Source organism: Rhipicephalus microplus, chromosome 7 (assembly GCF_043290135.1).
Source record: "Rhipicephalus microplus isolate Deutch F79 chromosome 7, USDA_Rmic, whole genome shotgun sequence".
Taxonomy (NCBI): domain Eukaryota; kingdom Metazoa; phylum Arthropoda; class Arachnida; order Ixodida; family Ixodidae; genus Rhipicephalus; species Rhipicephalus microplus.
The window spans coordinates 21,997,319-22,013,883 of record NC_134706.1 but is presented as its reverse complement, the minus strand read 5'-3'; the positions used below and the strand labels follow the sequence as shown (position 1 = coordinate 22,013,883).

The 16,565-nt window shown below is 49.9% G+C and overlaps 1 protein-coding gene across 1 annotated transcript; it reads left to right on the top strand.

Annotated features, from left to right (window-relative positions):
- Window positions 1-1,712: 1,712 nt before the first annotated feature.
- LOC142767335 (uncharacterized) lies at window positions 1,713-14,900 on the top strand. Its single transcript, XM_075868822.1, has 2 exons — window positions 1,713-1,990; window positions 14,465-14,900. Exons 1-2 carry the CDS (start codon window positions 1,804-1,806, stop codon window positions 14,839-14,841), a joined length of 564 nt encoding a protein of 187 aa, XP_075724937.1. The 5' UTR covers window positions 1,713-1,803; the 3' UTR covers window positions 14,842-14,900.
- Window positions 14,901-16,565: the final 1,665 nt, after the last annotated feature.

Genomic DNA, 16,565 nt, shown 5'->3' with positions numbered 1-16,565 from the left:
CACCGGACTATTGGCTGACCTCCCTGAGTGAGCTGAGGCCAATCAACCAAGGTGCATCATCATCAACATTATGCATTGCCGCACGCTTCGTAGCTAATCCCTCATGGTGGGTTGTGCCATTCTTCCGCAAAATGATCATTATCATCATCATCATCGTCACCATTATCATGCCAGAATGCACGCCGCAATCGTATAGACCAATTCCACCGGACTTAGGTCATGAAAATGCGGTGGCGCTGTCTTGATAGGCACAAGACGCTCTGCCTATCGCAGTTTCTGCTGGGTTTTCAATGGTGTATGTGGAGTTCTCAGTCAAGCAACGAGGAAAAAAAACAGTATGACGATGACGCGAGTCGCGTCTCACAACTTAGTTTTGTTTGTTGGCGTCCATTGCAGCCCTCAGCGCTTATGGCTTTCACAACGCTTATGGCGCCTCACAGCATGCTTTTGTTGGCGCACATCGCAGCTTTCAGTGCTTATGGCGGGAATTACGTGTGGACGTCGCTATAGTTTTACCCAATATGTCGACGTCGATCTACCTGTGTTTACAAACAAGAAATGGGTCTATACTACAAGTAGAACCGCGGATGTCGATAGCGTTGTCAGAGGGTCATCCGAAAGAAAGCCGCGATAAAAGCGAAAAGTCGACGGAGTCCCGTTAAAAACGCCACTACAGCATCGCCAGTGGGACTAAAATATATAAAAACGTGTATTCTTATTGCCTATCTCTTTTTGATCTCATTTAATATAAGTGACCGCCGGTCCCACTGGCTGGACATACACATGAGGGAACGCGGCAAACACATAGCACGTGCTCTACTTCAATCAATCAATCAAATCTTATTCATACAAACTAAGGACCACGGGAAAAAAAGGCTTATTTAATTCTGTTTGACGGGCCTTCCTGTTCTTACATATCAGCGCGAAAAAGAAAAAAAGCCGCTGGACACAGACCTTCTACACGTCTACGCACTTAAACCAATCCTATTAGACAAAATGGCTTGTGTAGTGCGTCGTGGCTAAATTTATCCAGAAAAAGTAGATGTCTATAGCGTGGTGACACAACGTGAAAGAAAAAAATTGTTATGTTATTTGCCCTTCTAAAATCATCAATGAAGCGCACGCCACGGCGTTGCTACGTCATCAAATTTTTGTCTAGCGCTATGAATATGTCCGAGCTCGTTTCAAAGCTGACAGCTAGTCTTATCATAACGTAATACAAGTCGCCATAGGAGGTAATCAATCATTCCGGGTGAAATTTTACGGCAAGAACGGTAAATAAAGAATTCTTAAATTGCTTGCGCTCTGTGAAAAGTATTGGCCAGTTAATTGCGCCTCAGACGTCCAAGTGTCCTTCTGTACCTTACGTCACGTTTTCGAGAATAGAATGCTTTCGAGAATAGAATTCCCCGTATTCGATACATCATAACCTCTTTCGGGTCTCTCGCGTTCTCGTCGCATGCATTACGCCTGCGTTACGCCCCGATCAACTCGATGTCCGGCTTGTCTTTCAGGTAAACTACGACTATCTCAGCTTAGACGTTGAAGAACGACTTGTCAGTGTCGTTTACAATGCGAACAACTTAAACCCATTGTGTATCCACGAGCGACTGTCACGACATTCAGAGCAGCAGCTTCCCGAACGAGAGAGAGAGAGAGAGAGTGAATGAGAGAGAGGCGTAATACAAACTTTTAAGACGATGCGAATTCTCGCGCTAGTTCTGCTTAACTTTACAGAGCGCACGCCATACACGCGCTCGCTGTTTCGTCCCAAATCAGTCGGCGTTCGCAATACCGGCCGCCATGGCAGCAAGGAACGTTTTCTTGTTGTTGGTGTTGCCCACAGTCCTGTGTCAACCGATGTGGCACTCTAAGGCTCCTTTTCCATCTGTCAACCCATGGGCTGGCTTGCTAGGTTACCCTGGCTTGTCGTCATCCGAAGAACAACAGGATGGCGTGAGTGATGACGATGGCGTCTACCAAGATGAAGGTAAGAAATACGTCCCCGAAAATAGTGTTCTTCCTTCGCTGATCTGAATTTACTAGTCTTCTTCGGTATTGTTTCGTTACTGGTTACAGTAAACGTTTTCTGGGAAATCCAGTACTGGTTAACCATGCGTACGAGTATAACTCTGTAACATAGCGAAACGTCAATTCATACTGCGCTATATGTGCATTCAACCACAGACAATTCACTCCTATTTAGTTCCATGTACGCTCCGTCTGCAGGACTGCATTCAGGTGGGACGCCCGTGCTGTTACAGTTTGGGATATTTTAAAAACACTCAGACTGTCAAGACTAATTTGGTGTCCCCTACGATGGCGTGCTTCGTAATCGCATCACTCCGGAATTTTCGGGTCATCTCAGACACGGGAAATTATTAGAAACGCAGGACACATACAAACCGTGTCACTATACAGCGTCCTCTTGTCATCGAAAAAAATCGTCCATATACTTCCTCGAGTAAAAGAGGTCTGAGTTTAGAAGCTCGCGATATAGTGGTCACACACTCGCAAGCAATCAAGTTCGACTGCGGGATCAGGACATGAGTTTGTGCAAGTTGATGCGGCGTTTAGGACAGTTCAAATGCATAACAAGAAAACACGCACACAAAGCAAGAATTATACAGCGAGCTTGACCAGTAGGCTGTCTTTGTGGAGTGCGCTTTTAGGGTGTGAGCCGTCATCAAATGAATCATTCCACAACGTGCTTGCCAACTAATATATACATGATAAATGCGCATTTTTGTGATGTCACTCATCACAAATGGTACCTTGAACATGCAAGCATATTTCGCTCCCGCCTCCTTATTTCAATGGAAACATGGCATCGAGGTACAATAACCATTAGTAACGCCGTGGAGGTAGATTGCAGCCGTTACAAGACACTCATTGGAATTAGGCACCTTACTTAACGATTTGGAATCTTCCCACTCCTCTTTAGTGCCCGCCAGGTTTTTAGGGATGAATGTTCTTAGGGTGTGGGTCTTTCCCTCCACTGTCATTAGTGCATAATATGTAGCCAGGTGTAGTTTATGAATTGTTCACTACATGGCGTTTTGTGTCTATAAGTAATATTGTATATAAGATCGCTAGATGGCGGTAGGGTATTTTTATAGACAATGATAAAAGTTAGGGACCGACATACAGGCAGACAGACATACATAGATACAGACAGACGGAAGGATGGACGGATGGACGCTTCGCCTATACTCATCATTATTCACTCCATGGACATGCTGAAATGTTTTTGTTTAACGATGATTCCCCACTAACCATGTCCAAGTTAGATATTACCCACACCCTGCAGACTGAATACGTAGAAACATCTGGGAATTGCTTCTGGATTTTATTTGCCCAAACCTCAACAAGCTTGTCTAGGAAACTGGAACGGTGCATTCCGGACTACTCAACAGCGTATATGGCGAAAGCATACGTTGAAGGAGCCAAAACTTACCTAGGAGCTCCCTCCTATCATGTGGCCTTAAGGAGGTCTGCCTCAAACCAGGTGTACTCGGTGAACGTCATCAGTACGCTACGAACACGTGTATTGAGCGTTGTGCAAAAGCGTGCCGAGTACCGTACAATTACTTTGAAGGGGCCCTGAAACACTTTTTCAAGTAACCATGGAATGAATTCACTGAAAGAGCTTATTTCCTCACGAATTCAACGCCGCAAAAATTTCAATAATCTGTCCAGTGCGAGTGGAGTTAGAAAGATTTCTTGCATGGTGTAATTGCATTCTCTCTTTTCTCGTGCCGACGAAAGCGCTGCAAGCTCAGCAGGGAGCGATTGCCAGACCACAGAAAAACTTCACACACGCTTCGCCACCTCGAGCACTTTTTTAAGGCGGAGCATTTCTTACCAAACTTTGGCGACTTTGAGCGTATCTATCTATCTATCTATCTATCTATCTATCTATCTGTGGCGTCATCATCATCGCCATTCATCATCATCGTCATTTTTCTAGCCACCGCACTGCGCCTCTCGTGCAGCTGATGCGACAGCTCGAGGCGCGAGCTGTGGAGATCGAGCTCGCGTGCCTGGCGGTTCGGACGTGGCAGCCGCCGCCGCTCCGCTTCGGCAATCGCCCTGGATAATAAAGTGGCGAGAGAACGACACGAACACGTTGGCCGCCGTCCCGTCTTCCTCTTTCGCTACATTGGTGACCACGCTACATTGGTGACCACGGACACACGAACAAGCGACCGGCGCTGCACTACTGCCACCGAGCTATGCGGCCATGCTCCAGTCAGCGCAAGACTGGCAGCCTCAATTCGACCCGCCACTGCCCCCGTTCCGGACCTCTCGCCTAGAGTCGAGGTTCGAGGAGTTTGCGGCGGCCTTGTATCACAACGGCATCTGGATCCAAGAGCTCATGTACGAGGTATTGGAATACCATCTTCCCCATGACCTCAAACGCCACCTCACATACTTCTCCTGGAGCCCTCGCCCGTACGATCACTTGCGACATGCCGTGCTCAAGTTTTACGGCAAACATGCTCCTCCTCCCAAAAATGACACAACTGCACCGGGCTCATCACCTTCCAGGACGCCTCTCGCCCCACAGCCAGTCCAGACCATTCCCCTGCCGGCAACTGGCCACATAGATTCGACACCGGCCGCTGCCCCGTGCACCGTCGCATTCGCTGCAGAGACTTGGTCGGCTGAACTGTCTGTCCCGGGCGATTCGATGACCTCAGCTGGGCCAGCTGACCTTCCTGCAGACTCCCCGCCTGTCCCGGCACCTGTGGATGCCCGCGACACAACTCACACTATGAACCCAGAGCCCGCTGTGACACTGCACGTCATCAATTTCCCCTGCACACCGGTGCCTGCTGCTCAAAACCTCGTGGACTGCCAGCACCTACTAACATCATCCTCGATGTATCCTACACAAGTTCAAGCCCCTGAGCATGCACGGCTGAACGTGCATGATGCTGTGATGATGTCAGGAAATCCGGAGTGCCGCGCGCCTGGCTCAGCACAGGTGGAGCACACCGTGCATGTCCCAACAGATGCGCAGTTAAACCATCCGCCTACCACTACGTACGCGTGCTTGAGCACTTCAACGCCGTCGACGGCCCATGACAACTGTGACGCCACATACCCGCCGCTCGACCTCGCATCACCAAACGTCGGTTCTAGCTCGAACAACGCGACGACTCATCGGCGAACGCCTACGCGTTACACGTCTTCAAAGGTCGGAAAAAGCAATCTATCAGTGCCCTCTGAGCCGGCTCGTTATCACTGTAAACCATGTCGAACTTCATCGGTCCAAAGCACACCGTTTCCAACTTATCTGCACCCTACTCGGCCGACCAGGCTGCCGCCGCAGCCGGTAATGTGCCACCGGAAGCGACGGTACCAGCACGGTAAACACACTACCAGGGTTGACCACACTCCCTGTCGATGTTCCCACCAGCTCCAACAAGGAAGTAACACTAGACCCTCTGGACTGGCCATACTACGCTCATGCTACAGTCCATCTTTTAAGCATCAGTGTCCGAGTGCGCCCGACAATCGACCGCACCGAAACGGCCCGTGCGTGTTCTCGGCCCTTGACCATTTTTCACCTTGTCGTTGGTACTCGCTATCGACAAAAGTGTCCCTTCATCACGACCCTCGCCCGCTCCTTCCAACAGCGTGCCGGCGTAGCCACCCTCGTCCGCTGCGCCATTCCCAGTGTCGCCCGCCAGAGACCCACTGGTTGCCGATTGTCCCTTCCAGTTGACGATCTGGACTGCTCACGAGACGCGCTTGGACGCCGGAGCGAGCGGACGCGCGTCGCATGCGCTCCGCCGAACGTGTGCTCTCGTTGACTGGATTACTTCGATATCGTCGCCGGCACTGTGTCGGATCATCAAGTTTTAACTGTTCTGGGAACCGCACACCCTTCCCGAGGCTGTAGAGCATCTCCATGTTGCTCTATCGCCTTCAGAAGAACCCATATGAGCGCTGGGCCGCTGGGCCTAAGCGTCGACCCAGCTCGCCTGTGCGAGTACGGGTGACTAGGCCTAACGGCGGGACCCCTTCCACAACAATATGGACGCTAGCACTACGCCAACTGCGGACGTGACTACTACCGGATGCGTTCAACCTGCATTCAGCCCCAACGACACCCATGTTAACACGGAATCTCTCGACCTTGAGGAGCTCACCTCGGCAAGCGAAGATGAAGTTGCCGTGCACCATCCTACATCGTCTGCATCGCTGGGACCGGCGAGCGACACCGACGCCAACTGGAAACTGGCCATTTCCCGTCGCCAGCGTCAACGCCAGAAAAAAATTCGACAAACCGCGAGCGGAATTGATGCAGCCGGCCGGTCCTGCAAGCACTCCGCCCAGCCACGTCAACGCCGGGGCAGCTGCGGGTGCGAGCGCTCCTGCTGCGCAGGCAGACGTGGCCGGCGTCGCACCGGCGCGAACACCACCACCCGTAACGAAGCCGTGCCAGCTTCGACGGAAGCTGCCGCCGCTTCCACGCACGGACATAAAGATCACCATGCGCCCGAAAAAGGGCCTGGCCATTCGGAACTTCACTACGTATCAAATCTCCCGAGCCGTAGCACTGGCGGGCAATTCACGACAACATTGTACTGGTGATCATTTCATTATACCTACTCGCCCCGGGTCGAACATCATCATTGCCAGCACGCCACATGTTGAGACGGCCGAAATTCTTCGTCAGATCACCACCCTCACACTTGAGAGGAAGACCTACGAATTCAATACCTATGTGGCAGCCCCTGAGGGCACCTTGCGGGGAGTTATTCATGGGATAGACCCCGACACAACTCCGGAAGAACTCACCGCCAACCTCCGCGTGCGCACGCAGGAAGTGACAGTGCACAGTGCACGAATGCTTGGTGCTACCAAATCTGCCGTGATCACATTTGAAGGCCCCCTTCTGCCCCGATATGTACTGTATTACGGTGGGGAGGTGGCCTGCCATCCGTACAAGCCGACGCGACAAGCCTGCCAAGTCTGCTTACAACCGGGGCACCGCTCAGACGTATGCCTCACGCCAAACACTCCCGTGTGTCGGCAGTGTGGTATCCTCAACCCCGTTGACGGTCACCCCTGTGCTCCCAAATGTCACTTGTGTGGAGATGCCTACTTAACGGGCGCGAAAGAGTGCTCTCAGAGACTGAAGGCCCCGCGCCCACGGCCACCTCCTCAACCAGCAGCACCAGCCAGGGGTCGCAACCCCCATCGTAACCCACCCATTCCCAAACGTAGGTGGTTCAGCAAGGAAAACGAGACCTCATGCAGCCACTCCCGCTCACGCTCGAGGTCACAGTCCTTCCCGCCCCTCCCTTCTGTGGAACCTGGCCAACAGCAGCAACCACAGCAGCGACAACATCCGAAGAACCAGATGACCAAGGGGCAGCAGCAGCAGCAGCAACCCACCTGTCAACAGTCGTAGCACGCCTCCAGCAAGCATAATGAGAAGCCCAATCCCACTCCATCAGCCGGTGCCGACAATAAGGTGAGCTGGTCAGCAAATGTAGATCCTCCCATCGCTCCACTCAATAACCTGTCCACCACATACGAACACCTTCTCGCGGAGAACATAAAACTCAAACAGGAGCTGGCGGCCGTCAGGGCACGTCAAGCAAAGGACAGTTCTCAACTTCATGCCTTAATGGCACGTCTTGGATCGCCGCCCGACTCCCCCGAAAAAAACCCCCAAACCTCCCCCAAGAGACAGAAGACCCCTAAAACGGCGCTATCAATTCCTGCTGCGTCGGGCACCACAGTCACACGCGAAGAATTACGCGAAATGCTCTCAACGCTCGCGCAGCAGCTATCGCAACAATTCAGTGCCATATTCACGCAGTTCGGAGAACGCCTCGACTCTCTCGAGACACGCTTCGAGGCGCAAATTGCTGAAACAGGCGAAAACATACGCAGGAAGAGGGCCACTCGTAGCTCGCACGCCACGACAGATCAAGGTTACCATAGACTAGGATTGGAATCACATGCATCCGAAATCCTCGCTAACCCCGCATTGACACCCAGCGCCCTCAACCTCACTCCTACATCGGCGTCGCAAGCCGAGATTCCGATACCCACGCCTTTCCACTCAACGAATTAACCACGGGCAGCACAGCCCCACTCATTGGCGAACATTTAGAAGTCTGGCAATGGAACTGCCGCGGCTTCCGCAGAAAGCGGAGCCTCCTCCAACAGTACATTAACACACACCTTGCTCGGCCAGATGTCATAGCGCTTCAGGAGCCCGGAACGCCACCCATATTTTCAGGTTATGAGTCCTATAATAGTCAAACAAAGGGCAAAGCGGCCATCCTGATTGACAAAGCGCTAACCGCAGTTGGCTTAGACAATATCCCAGACACCAACATAGAACATGTGATTGTGGAGCTAGTTCTCAGGCAAAAAAAGAAAGGAGAAAAGCGAAGTATCATCATTGTCAACGTATATAGCGCCCCAAAGCAAAAAAACACTGATTTCCATGCCCTCGTCCAAGGTGCCTGCCGATTGGCCCAGGGAAAAGAACTCTTACTGCTCGGCGACTTCAACGCTCTCGACGAACGCTGGGGTTACAACCGTTCGGATGTCAAAGGCAAACAGCTTGCGGCTGCCACTGAAAAATTTCAGCTTGAACTGCTTACGGATCCCGCGTTCCCTACCCGGATCGGCAACAGTGTGTGCAGGGACACTTGCCCCGATCTCACCTTCGCCCGTGGCCGTGCAAACTATAACTGGGACAACCTGCAGGAATCCTTGGGCAGCAACCACTTCATTATCCGCACAAAAGTTACCGAGAGCGCAGCGCGTCGGTCTATTGGAGAAGCACGCATCACAAACTGGGACGCCTTTCGTCGTGAGAGCGAATATTCACTCGACAGCCTCACAAGCCTCACCGACTGGTGCACCCAACTTAAAGAAATTCGAGAGCGTTGGACCACCACCATTAACAGAATACCTGCACTGCTGGAAGTGGACGGCCATCTGCTACATCTGTGGGAAGCCCGAAGGAGCCTCATCCGCAGATGGAGGACGCAAAAACATAACCGACGCCTCAAGCTAAGGATCGCCACACTCACCACTCAGGCAGAGCAGTACGCTACAGAACTGGCGCGACTCAATTGGGCCCAGTTTAGCGACTCTCTTCGAGGCTCATTGGGCACGGCCCGCACGTGGCACATTTTGCGCGCTTTGATGGACCCCACTCGCACAAAAAATGAGACGAATAAGTCAGTCATGCGCCTCATACACGCCTTTGAGGGTACTGACGATGAGCTGCTGGATCAAATCCGGCGAAAATGCTTTGCGATTTCTACCCACCCGCATCTCAAGCTGCGTATCGTGGACGTGCCAATGACACTCTCGACCGACCAATAACGGTGGACGAAGTTTACGCAGCCATTCGCAGCAGCAATCGCAACACAGCTGCTGGGGCAGACGGAATCACGTACTCCCTTATCAGGAACCTCAACGACAGCGCCGTACAAGAAATCACGGCGTTTTTCAATGATCATTGGCAACGTGGCACGCTTCCTCCTGAATGGAAGCACGCGGAGGTCATAATGATACCGGAGCCGGGCAAAAAACTTCAGATCGAAAACCTCCGACCAATATCCCTCACTTCCTGCCTTGGTAAACTCTTCGAGCGCGTCATCACTAATCGCGTGCAAGATTACCTCGAAGACAATGACCTTTTCCCGCACTCAATGTACGGGTTCCGGGCACATCTTTCAACGCAAGAGCAAGATGTACTGCTACAATTAAAAGAAGTCATTGATAACGCCCCCCAGCAAGGAGAAAACATTATCTTGACTTTAGACATTAGGGCGCATTTGATAACGTTAGCCACCAGGCCATACTTGAGGGCCTCGAGGCCCTTCATTGTGGGCAGCGCGTCTACAGTTATGTTCACGCCTTCTTGTCGGACCGCACTGCCACAGTCGGTCTCGGCTCCATCCGATCAGATGTTATCAAGGTTCCGAACAAGGGCACCCCGCAGGGCTCAGTGATTTCCCCGCTACTTTTTAACGTAGCTATGGTTGGCCTGGCACATGAACTCCACCGCATCGATGGCATCCATCACGCAATGTATGCGGACGATATCACCGTCTGGGCCACGCGGGGGTCCCTTGGAGAAAAAGAATATAACCTGCAGCAGGCAGCCACATGCGTCGAACAATACGCGCAGGCACGAGGCCTGGCCTGTGCAACAGAAAAATCTGAGCTTCTACGAATTTATCGACGCAAGCTCCCACCATCGACGCAGAACAACCAAGGCTCCCGCCTCCAGGTTGTCCTTGCTGGCAAACAAATCCCAGAGAAATCCACCATTCGAATATTAGGCATGTGGGTACAGTCGAACCGCCATGTGAATCACACACTTTCCCTTCTCCGCACCACTACACTGCAAGTGGCCCGAATGATATCTCGGGTAGCCACTCGTCGCCATGGCATGCGCGAGGAGGACACCCTGAAACTCATACGTAGCCTCGTGGTCAGTAGGGTGACATACAGTTTGCCCTACCAACGCCTCACCAAGAGCGAACAGGGCCAAGTAGACGCAATGCTCCGCAAGGCCTACAAAGCGGCACTCAAGCTACCACTGGGTACTCCTTCTAGCAAGCTCCTCGCATTGGGCCTACACAACACCTTTGAAGAACTTTGTGAAGCGCAACTCGCCACACAACTGCAACGGCTCAAGCAAACACCTACAGGCCGTGACCTGCACCTACGCCTCGGCTACATCAGCCAGTTTCACGACGAAGCTCGTCGCAAGCCCATTCCGGACCAACTTTGTGCCACTTATAAGATCGCTCCCATCCCCCGCAATATGGATCCCCGACTACATCAGGGCCCGAGGGAAGCCAGAGTGGAAGCCCTCGAACGAACTTATGCACACAAAAACACTACGTACTATGTTGACGCCGCCAACTGCGACCATGCAAACAATAAGGCTGTAGCCACAGTCGTGGACCACACACTCAAAGAACGTACCAGCGCTTCCGTGCGGTGCCGCAACATCACCGATGCTGAAGAAACTGCCATCGCGCTCGCTCTCGCCCTCGGCTACAGACAACGAAGGTCGCTGACAGTTCTCACGGACTCTCAAGCAGCTTGCCGCAACTACCTACAGGGGCGCATCAGCCAACCCGCTCTTGGCGTCATCATGAGCGTTACAGACACTGGCGAGCATTCCATTACACATCCACTCAGAATTTGGCATCGGATTATATGGACTCCGGGCCACATGGGACTGGAGGGGAACCAGGCAGCGGATAGGGTAGCTCGAGGGTATGCGAGCCGAGCACCTTCCAACTCCGCCCCTGAGGAACTCGTTCCGGTCCCTTGAGACTATTCGGCCATCCTAAACCATTACAGAGGACTTAGGAAAGCTTATTCGCTACCACACCGAACACTAAATAAAGAGGAATCGGTCAGCTGGAGGCAAATTGAAACCGGCTCGTTTCCAAATTTGCACATCCTGAGTAAAATGCACCCCTCGGCATACTCTCCTCTCTGCCCATGGTGTTCAGCTAAAGCCACTCTGTACCACGTCACGTGGGAGTGTCAGGCCATTACAGCCTTACAACCAGTACAAAATCCAACAGCGGAGCGATGGGAGGAGCTGCTGGCCAGCGAGAACCTGGAAGATCAATTGAGTCTGATCAACCGGGCCCGCAGAGCGGCTGCTGCAAGCGGAGCCCTGGACTAAGGGCCCCCCCACCGCAAGCCAAGCATGTCCGACTACTCGGAGCTTCTCCGCAGAAAATTTTATGTAATTAAATAAATAAATATGTTTCCACCACCTGGACTGCTCACGGACCCCGTTTCGTTTTGCGAACCTAACTCGCTTGTATATACGCTCTCATTATTTTCATTCCGGCTTCATTTCTGCGTGGGGGGAGTAATCTGTAGCGTCATCATCATCGCCATTCATCATCATCGTCATTTTTCTAGCCACCGCGCCGCGCCTCTCGTGCAGCTGATGTGACAGCTCGAGGCACGAGCTGTGGAAATCGAGCTCACGTACCTGGCGGTTCGGACGTGGTAGCCGCCGCCGCTCCGCTTCGGCAATCGCCCTGGATAATAAAGTGGCGAGAGAACGACACGAACACGTTGGCCGCCGTCCCGTCTTCCTCTCTCGCTACATATCTATCTATCTATCTATCTATCTATCTATCTATCTATCTATCTAATCTCTCTGTCTGTCTGTCTGTCTGTCTGTCTGTCTGTCTGTCTGTCTGTCTGTCTGTCTGTCTATCTATCTATCTATTTATCTATCTATCTATCTATCTATCTAGCCGCTTGACTTTTAGCTCTCCTGACCATCTCAATGATAGTATTGATACCAAACTTGCTCTGTCATAACATGACTGTATGAGGAGCATAAGTGACTAGTCATAACATGAAAATCATATGTGTGTCACGAATGTCATAATTTACATTTCATGGCCTTGCTGCTCTTGCGGTAGTTTCACATGACATGTTCCAAAACTTGTATGGTATGACACGACATCATGGGCAACACAAGTGCTAGACCTTAACATGAAAATCATGACATGCGTGTCACGTAACAACATGACTACATGCCACACTTATGACGCGCTCATGGCCGTTTCACTAGCTTCGCAAATACCAATTTTGGTATTACGGGACGTGAATGAATGACGAAGGTATGTGACTGATTCAGACATGATAACCATTAGATGCGTGTCATGTAACAACATGACTGTATGCCACACTCATGATGCGCGCTCGCGGCCGTTTGAGCAACGCTGAGCGACACGCATGCGCGTTTGAGCACTCCCAGCCTCCTTCCATCATGAAGAGAGGCAGTGCTATCTGGGTAGAGCTACCGAACTCCTGCAACGCTGGGTAACGTCATCGGGGCGAAATACAGCATGTTGCATTTCGCGCCGGTTGCCGCCGGACCACGCTGACGGACGCTGGTCGCGTCGGTCGTACCTGGCGTCAGACTATAGAATGCTCACGTTTTGCTGGCGTAGTGTCGTTGCGCCCAGCTTGCGCGCGCATCAACGTTACTTCGGAGTATATTGAGCCCTTCATTTCGCTAGCTTCACTTATCCCAACTTTGTATTACGGGGCGCCAATGAATGACGAAGTTACGTGACTGGTGCAAACATGATACTCATCAGGCGCGTGCCATGTAATAACACAACATACCACGCTCATGGTTCACTCGCGGCCATTTTGCTAGCTCCGCAGATATCAAATTAGGTAGTACGTCACGTCAATACACGAGGAAAGTAAATGACACGTCCAAACATGATGATCACGATATGCGTGACTACATGCTACGCTCATAGCGTGCTCGCGGCCGTTACACTAGTGCCACATATACCAAATTTGGTATTACATGACGAGAATGAACGGCGAGTGTAAATGGCAGGTTCGATGTATTGATATGTGGGGTTTAACGTCCGAAACCAACATATGATTGTGAGAAACGCCGTAGTGGAGGGCTCCAGAAATTCCGATCACCTGGTGTTTTTTAACGTGCACACAAATCTGAGCACAAGGGCCTACAACATTTCCGCCTCCATCAGAAAAGCAGCCGCCGCAGCCGGGATTTGATCCCGCGACCAGCGGGTCAGCAGCCGAGTACCTTAGCCACTAGATTACCGCGGCGGGGCAAAAATGGCAGGTCCAAACATGATAATAATAATATGCATGTCATGTAAAACATGACTACAACCAATGCTCTTAGCATGCTAGCAGCCGTTTTGCTTGCTCCACATATACCAAATTTGGTATCAGGTGACATGAATAGATTACGAAGGTAAATTACACATTCAAACATGATAATCATGAAAAGGAAGTCGTGTACGGCATAATTTACGTCCGCCTCGCAACGTTGTGCTGATTTTAAAGTGGCATATCAACCTTCTTCCTTCGTGCTTCGCATATCATCAATTCGCACTGTCCGTGGGATCTGCTTTTTTTTCTTTTTTTTAATTGCGCAGCTTTTTCAGCTCAATAGCGCGCACGGAAAACTAGCGGCCTCGCACTGTGATCTCTGTAAAAAGTGAGCGTGCCATGTTCAACTCAGCCAATGGCTGATAGATGGGCTTACTACGAGTGATTTTTGAGCTTATTCCGTGATTTGCAAGAGAAAAAAAAAGGATAGCAATTTTTAGCTGACTTTGATAATTTATTGTGAGTTCTAGGTCGCGTGTTGCCCTATTATATTTGGCTCGCATGTTTTCGAGAACCTCTACTACCAATCGGCAGCGTTTTTGACCAAGTTCAAAAAGTGCTGCAGGGCACCTCTAAAGACGAACGCCTGCTAGGCAAACTTCCATCTCAATCGAAACTGTCCCGAAATCACAATCTTTTGATATCTCATAATACTTCATATTGTCGAGTTAAATTAAAGTGGGCTTCGCGGGGTCATAACCCACCTTCCTGGCCTTATTTCTTCCCCAATTATTTGTTTCGTTTATCCCAGGAACGTACGACGACGCCAACGTGCCGAGAGCCATAGAAGACTCCCCGCACGGAACTCCCTTTGGCGGCGACTATGGGTTCCCGCGCTACGGTGGTCGGTGCCGTGTAAGTCGATACGGAATCGACTACGGAGACTTTCGAGCTCGCCGTCGAGGTCGGCGCTATCGTCCACGCAGCTTGAGGAGAAACTATGGTCGGTGGCTTGGCGCACTCCCTTACGGAGCCCTCGGCCATCCAGAGGTGTACGGCCAGACGTATTCAAGCGGGACAGGTCTGTCCGGGGGCCAGGAACATCCGACAGACTTTGACCCATACCTGGCCAATCTTTACTACAAGATCCCGTTCGCTCTAAAGCGGTTGATGTCGTGGTTTTATTAATTATGTTTTGAACCACTACATTGTGTAGCACCACCGTATAAACGCTCTAGGATAGGTAATGGTATGGATTGGAGCAAGCATTGTGCATACTTGTTTCATATAGAAACTAATATTCTCAAGGCAAGCATAGTTTTGGAGGGACACAAAAGAGAAAAATGTTTTGTTTTTTCTGGTACAAGTAAAACAGCCCTTCGCAATCCGAAAATCACCATGCTCGCCGCGGTAAGCTGGAAAATTCTGAAAAATGAAACGCGGGTACTGACGCCACCTTGAAATTTAGGCTTTATATGCAATTATGTTGTAAGTTTTTACGATGTTTACAAAGAGTTACGTAACTCCCAATGAGTAAAAAATAAAGTAAATGTGTGCTGATGAGGCTAAAGAATAAATATATAAAGTTTAGGAAAATTTTGTCTGTCCAATATAGGCACAATACGAAAAGTACTCTAGGATTCCTGAAATAATGTGGGAGATTTTGGCAGGAAATTTAAAATTGACACTTTTACCTTGATTTTCTTCTCTAATCATGAGCTTGTAATAGTGAGGTCAATGACATTAGAGTTTTGAGCAAACGCTTTGTTAATCTAAATCATTCCATTCTTTCACTTAAATGTTTCTTTAAGCTGTAATAAAAACTTGATTTTAATGTCTAAATGCTAAATCAGCCTTTTCTTTGCGGATTCAGCCGCTGAAGAATTGGAATTGGAAGTCAGCCGCTGAAGAATTGGCCGTATCATCTTCAAAAAGTAGGGTTATTTTTTTTATGAAAACTAAACTGGTGAACCTTTGTTCTAATTTTACCCGCCAGTAAGGCAGAGCACTCAGCATGGCTAAACTTTTCACTGAAGCCTGTTATAAGAAGTGTCCCTCTTTTGTCGATCGTGTTCTTAGCACTTGACGATCCTTGCATTGTGCTACCAACAACGTCCAGCGTCAGCATTTCTACATGCTTTCCTTCAGCTACAGTTTGCTCAATAACGGGACAGGAACGAAAACAATTATAATTCACCCGTCCGTAGCACAGAAACTATCATTAGATTAATGGGCATTCCTTGGAAAGGAAAATCCAACTAGCTTGGTACCAGTATCAAGAAGTATACTTTGTCAGCTGAGAACTCTTCTCTTTCTGAAATGCACTTGAATTTCTTTTGGGCTTTGCCATGAGATGGAAGCATCCCAACTTTCTCTTTTGTCACACTTAGTGACAGTCGCAGGATTTGTAAGAACTAATCTGAAACAAGAAACTAAGCATCACTTCTCATCTTCTGAAGGGCCTGCAAATCGAAACGCTCGATTATTAATTCCAAAATTTTAGAAAAAAAAACATTCTGCTTAATGCTGCCATTCTTCGACAAAGTGACGAAGTAACATGTTTGCATGCATAGTACTCGTGAAACGAGCTGCCATATTTTATCCTGTGTTCTATAAATAAATATCTATGCCTACAGACCTTTCTTGGTGTTTTTTTTTTATGTCGGCTTGTAGTGACATGTCTGTTTGGTTGCTTATACGACCACTTTAGGGAAGTATTCTGGATAGCATCTTTGTACCTCCGTACACTAAAATGGCATTATCGGAAAGGCAGTTGTCTTTATTATAAACTGTCATTCTTTGCATCGAGAATCATAGGCGTGAGTGGTGGGAATTTGCAAAAAAGTATGAAGTCACGAAGTTGAAATATTACTCGGGGGGCCCAGAGCTGTCGAAACAACTGCAATAATTGA

Coding starts and splice junctions, on each gene's coding strand:
- LOC142767335 (XM_075868822.1), top strand. CDS start 1,804: ATGGCAGCAAGGAACGTTTTCTTGTTGTTGGTGTTGCCCACAGTCCTG. Junction 1,991..14,464: donor TGGCGTCTACCAAGATGAAG/GTAAGAAATACG, acceptor CGTTTATCCCAG/GAACGTACGACGACGCCAAC.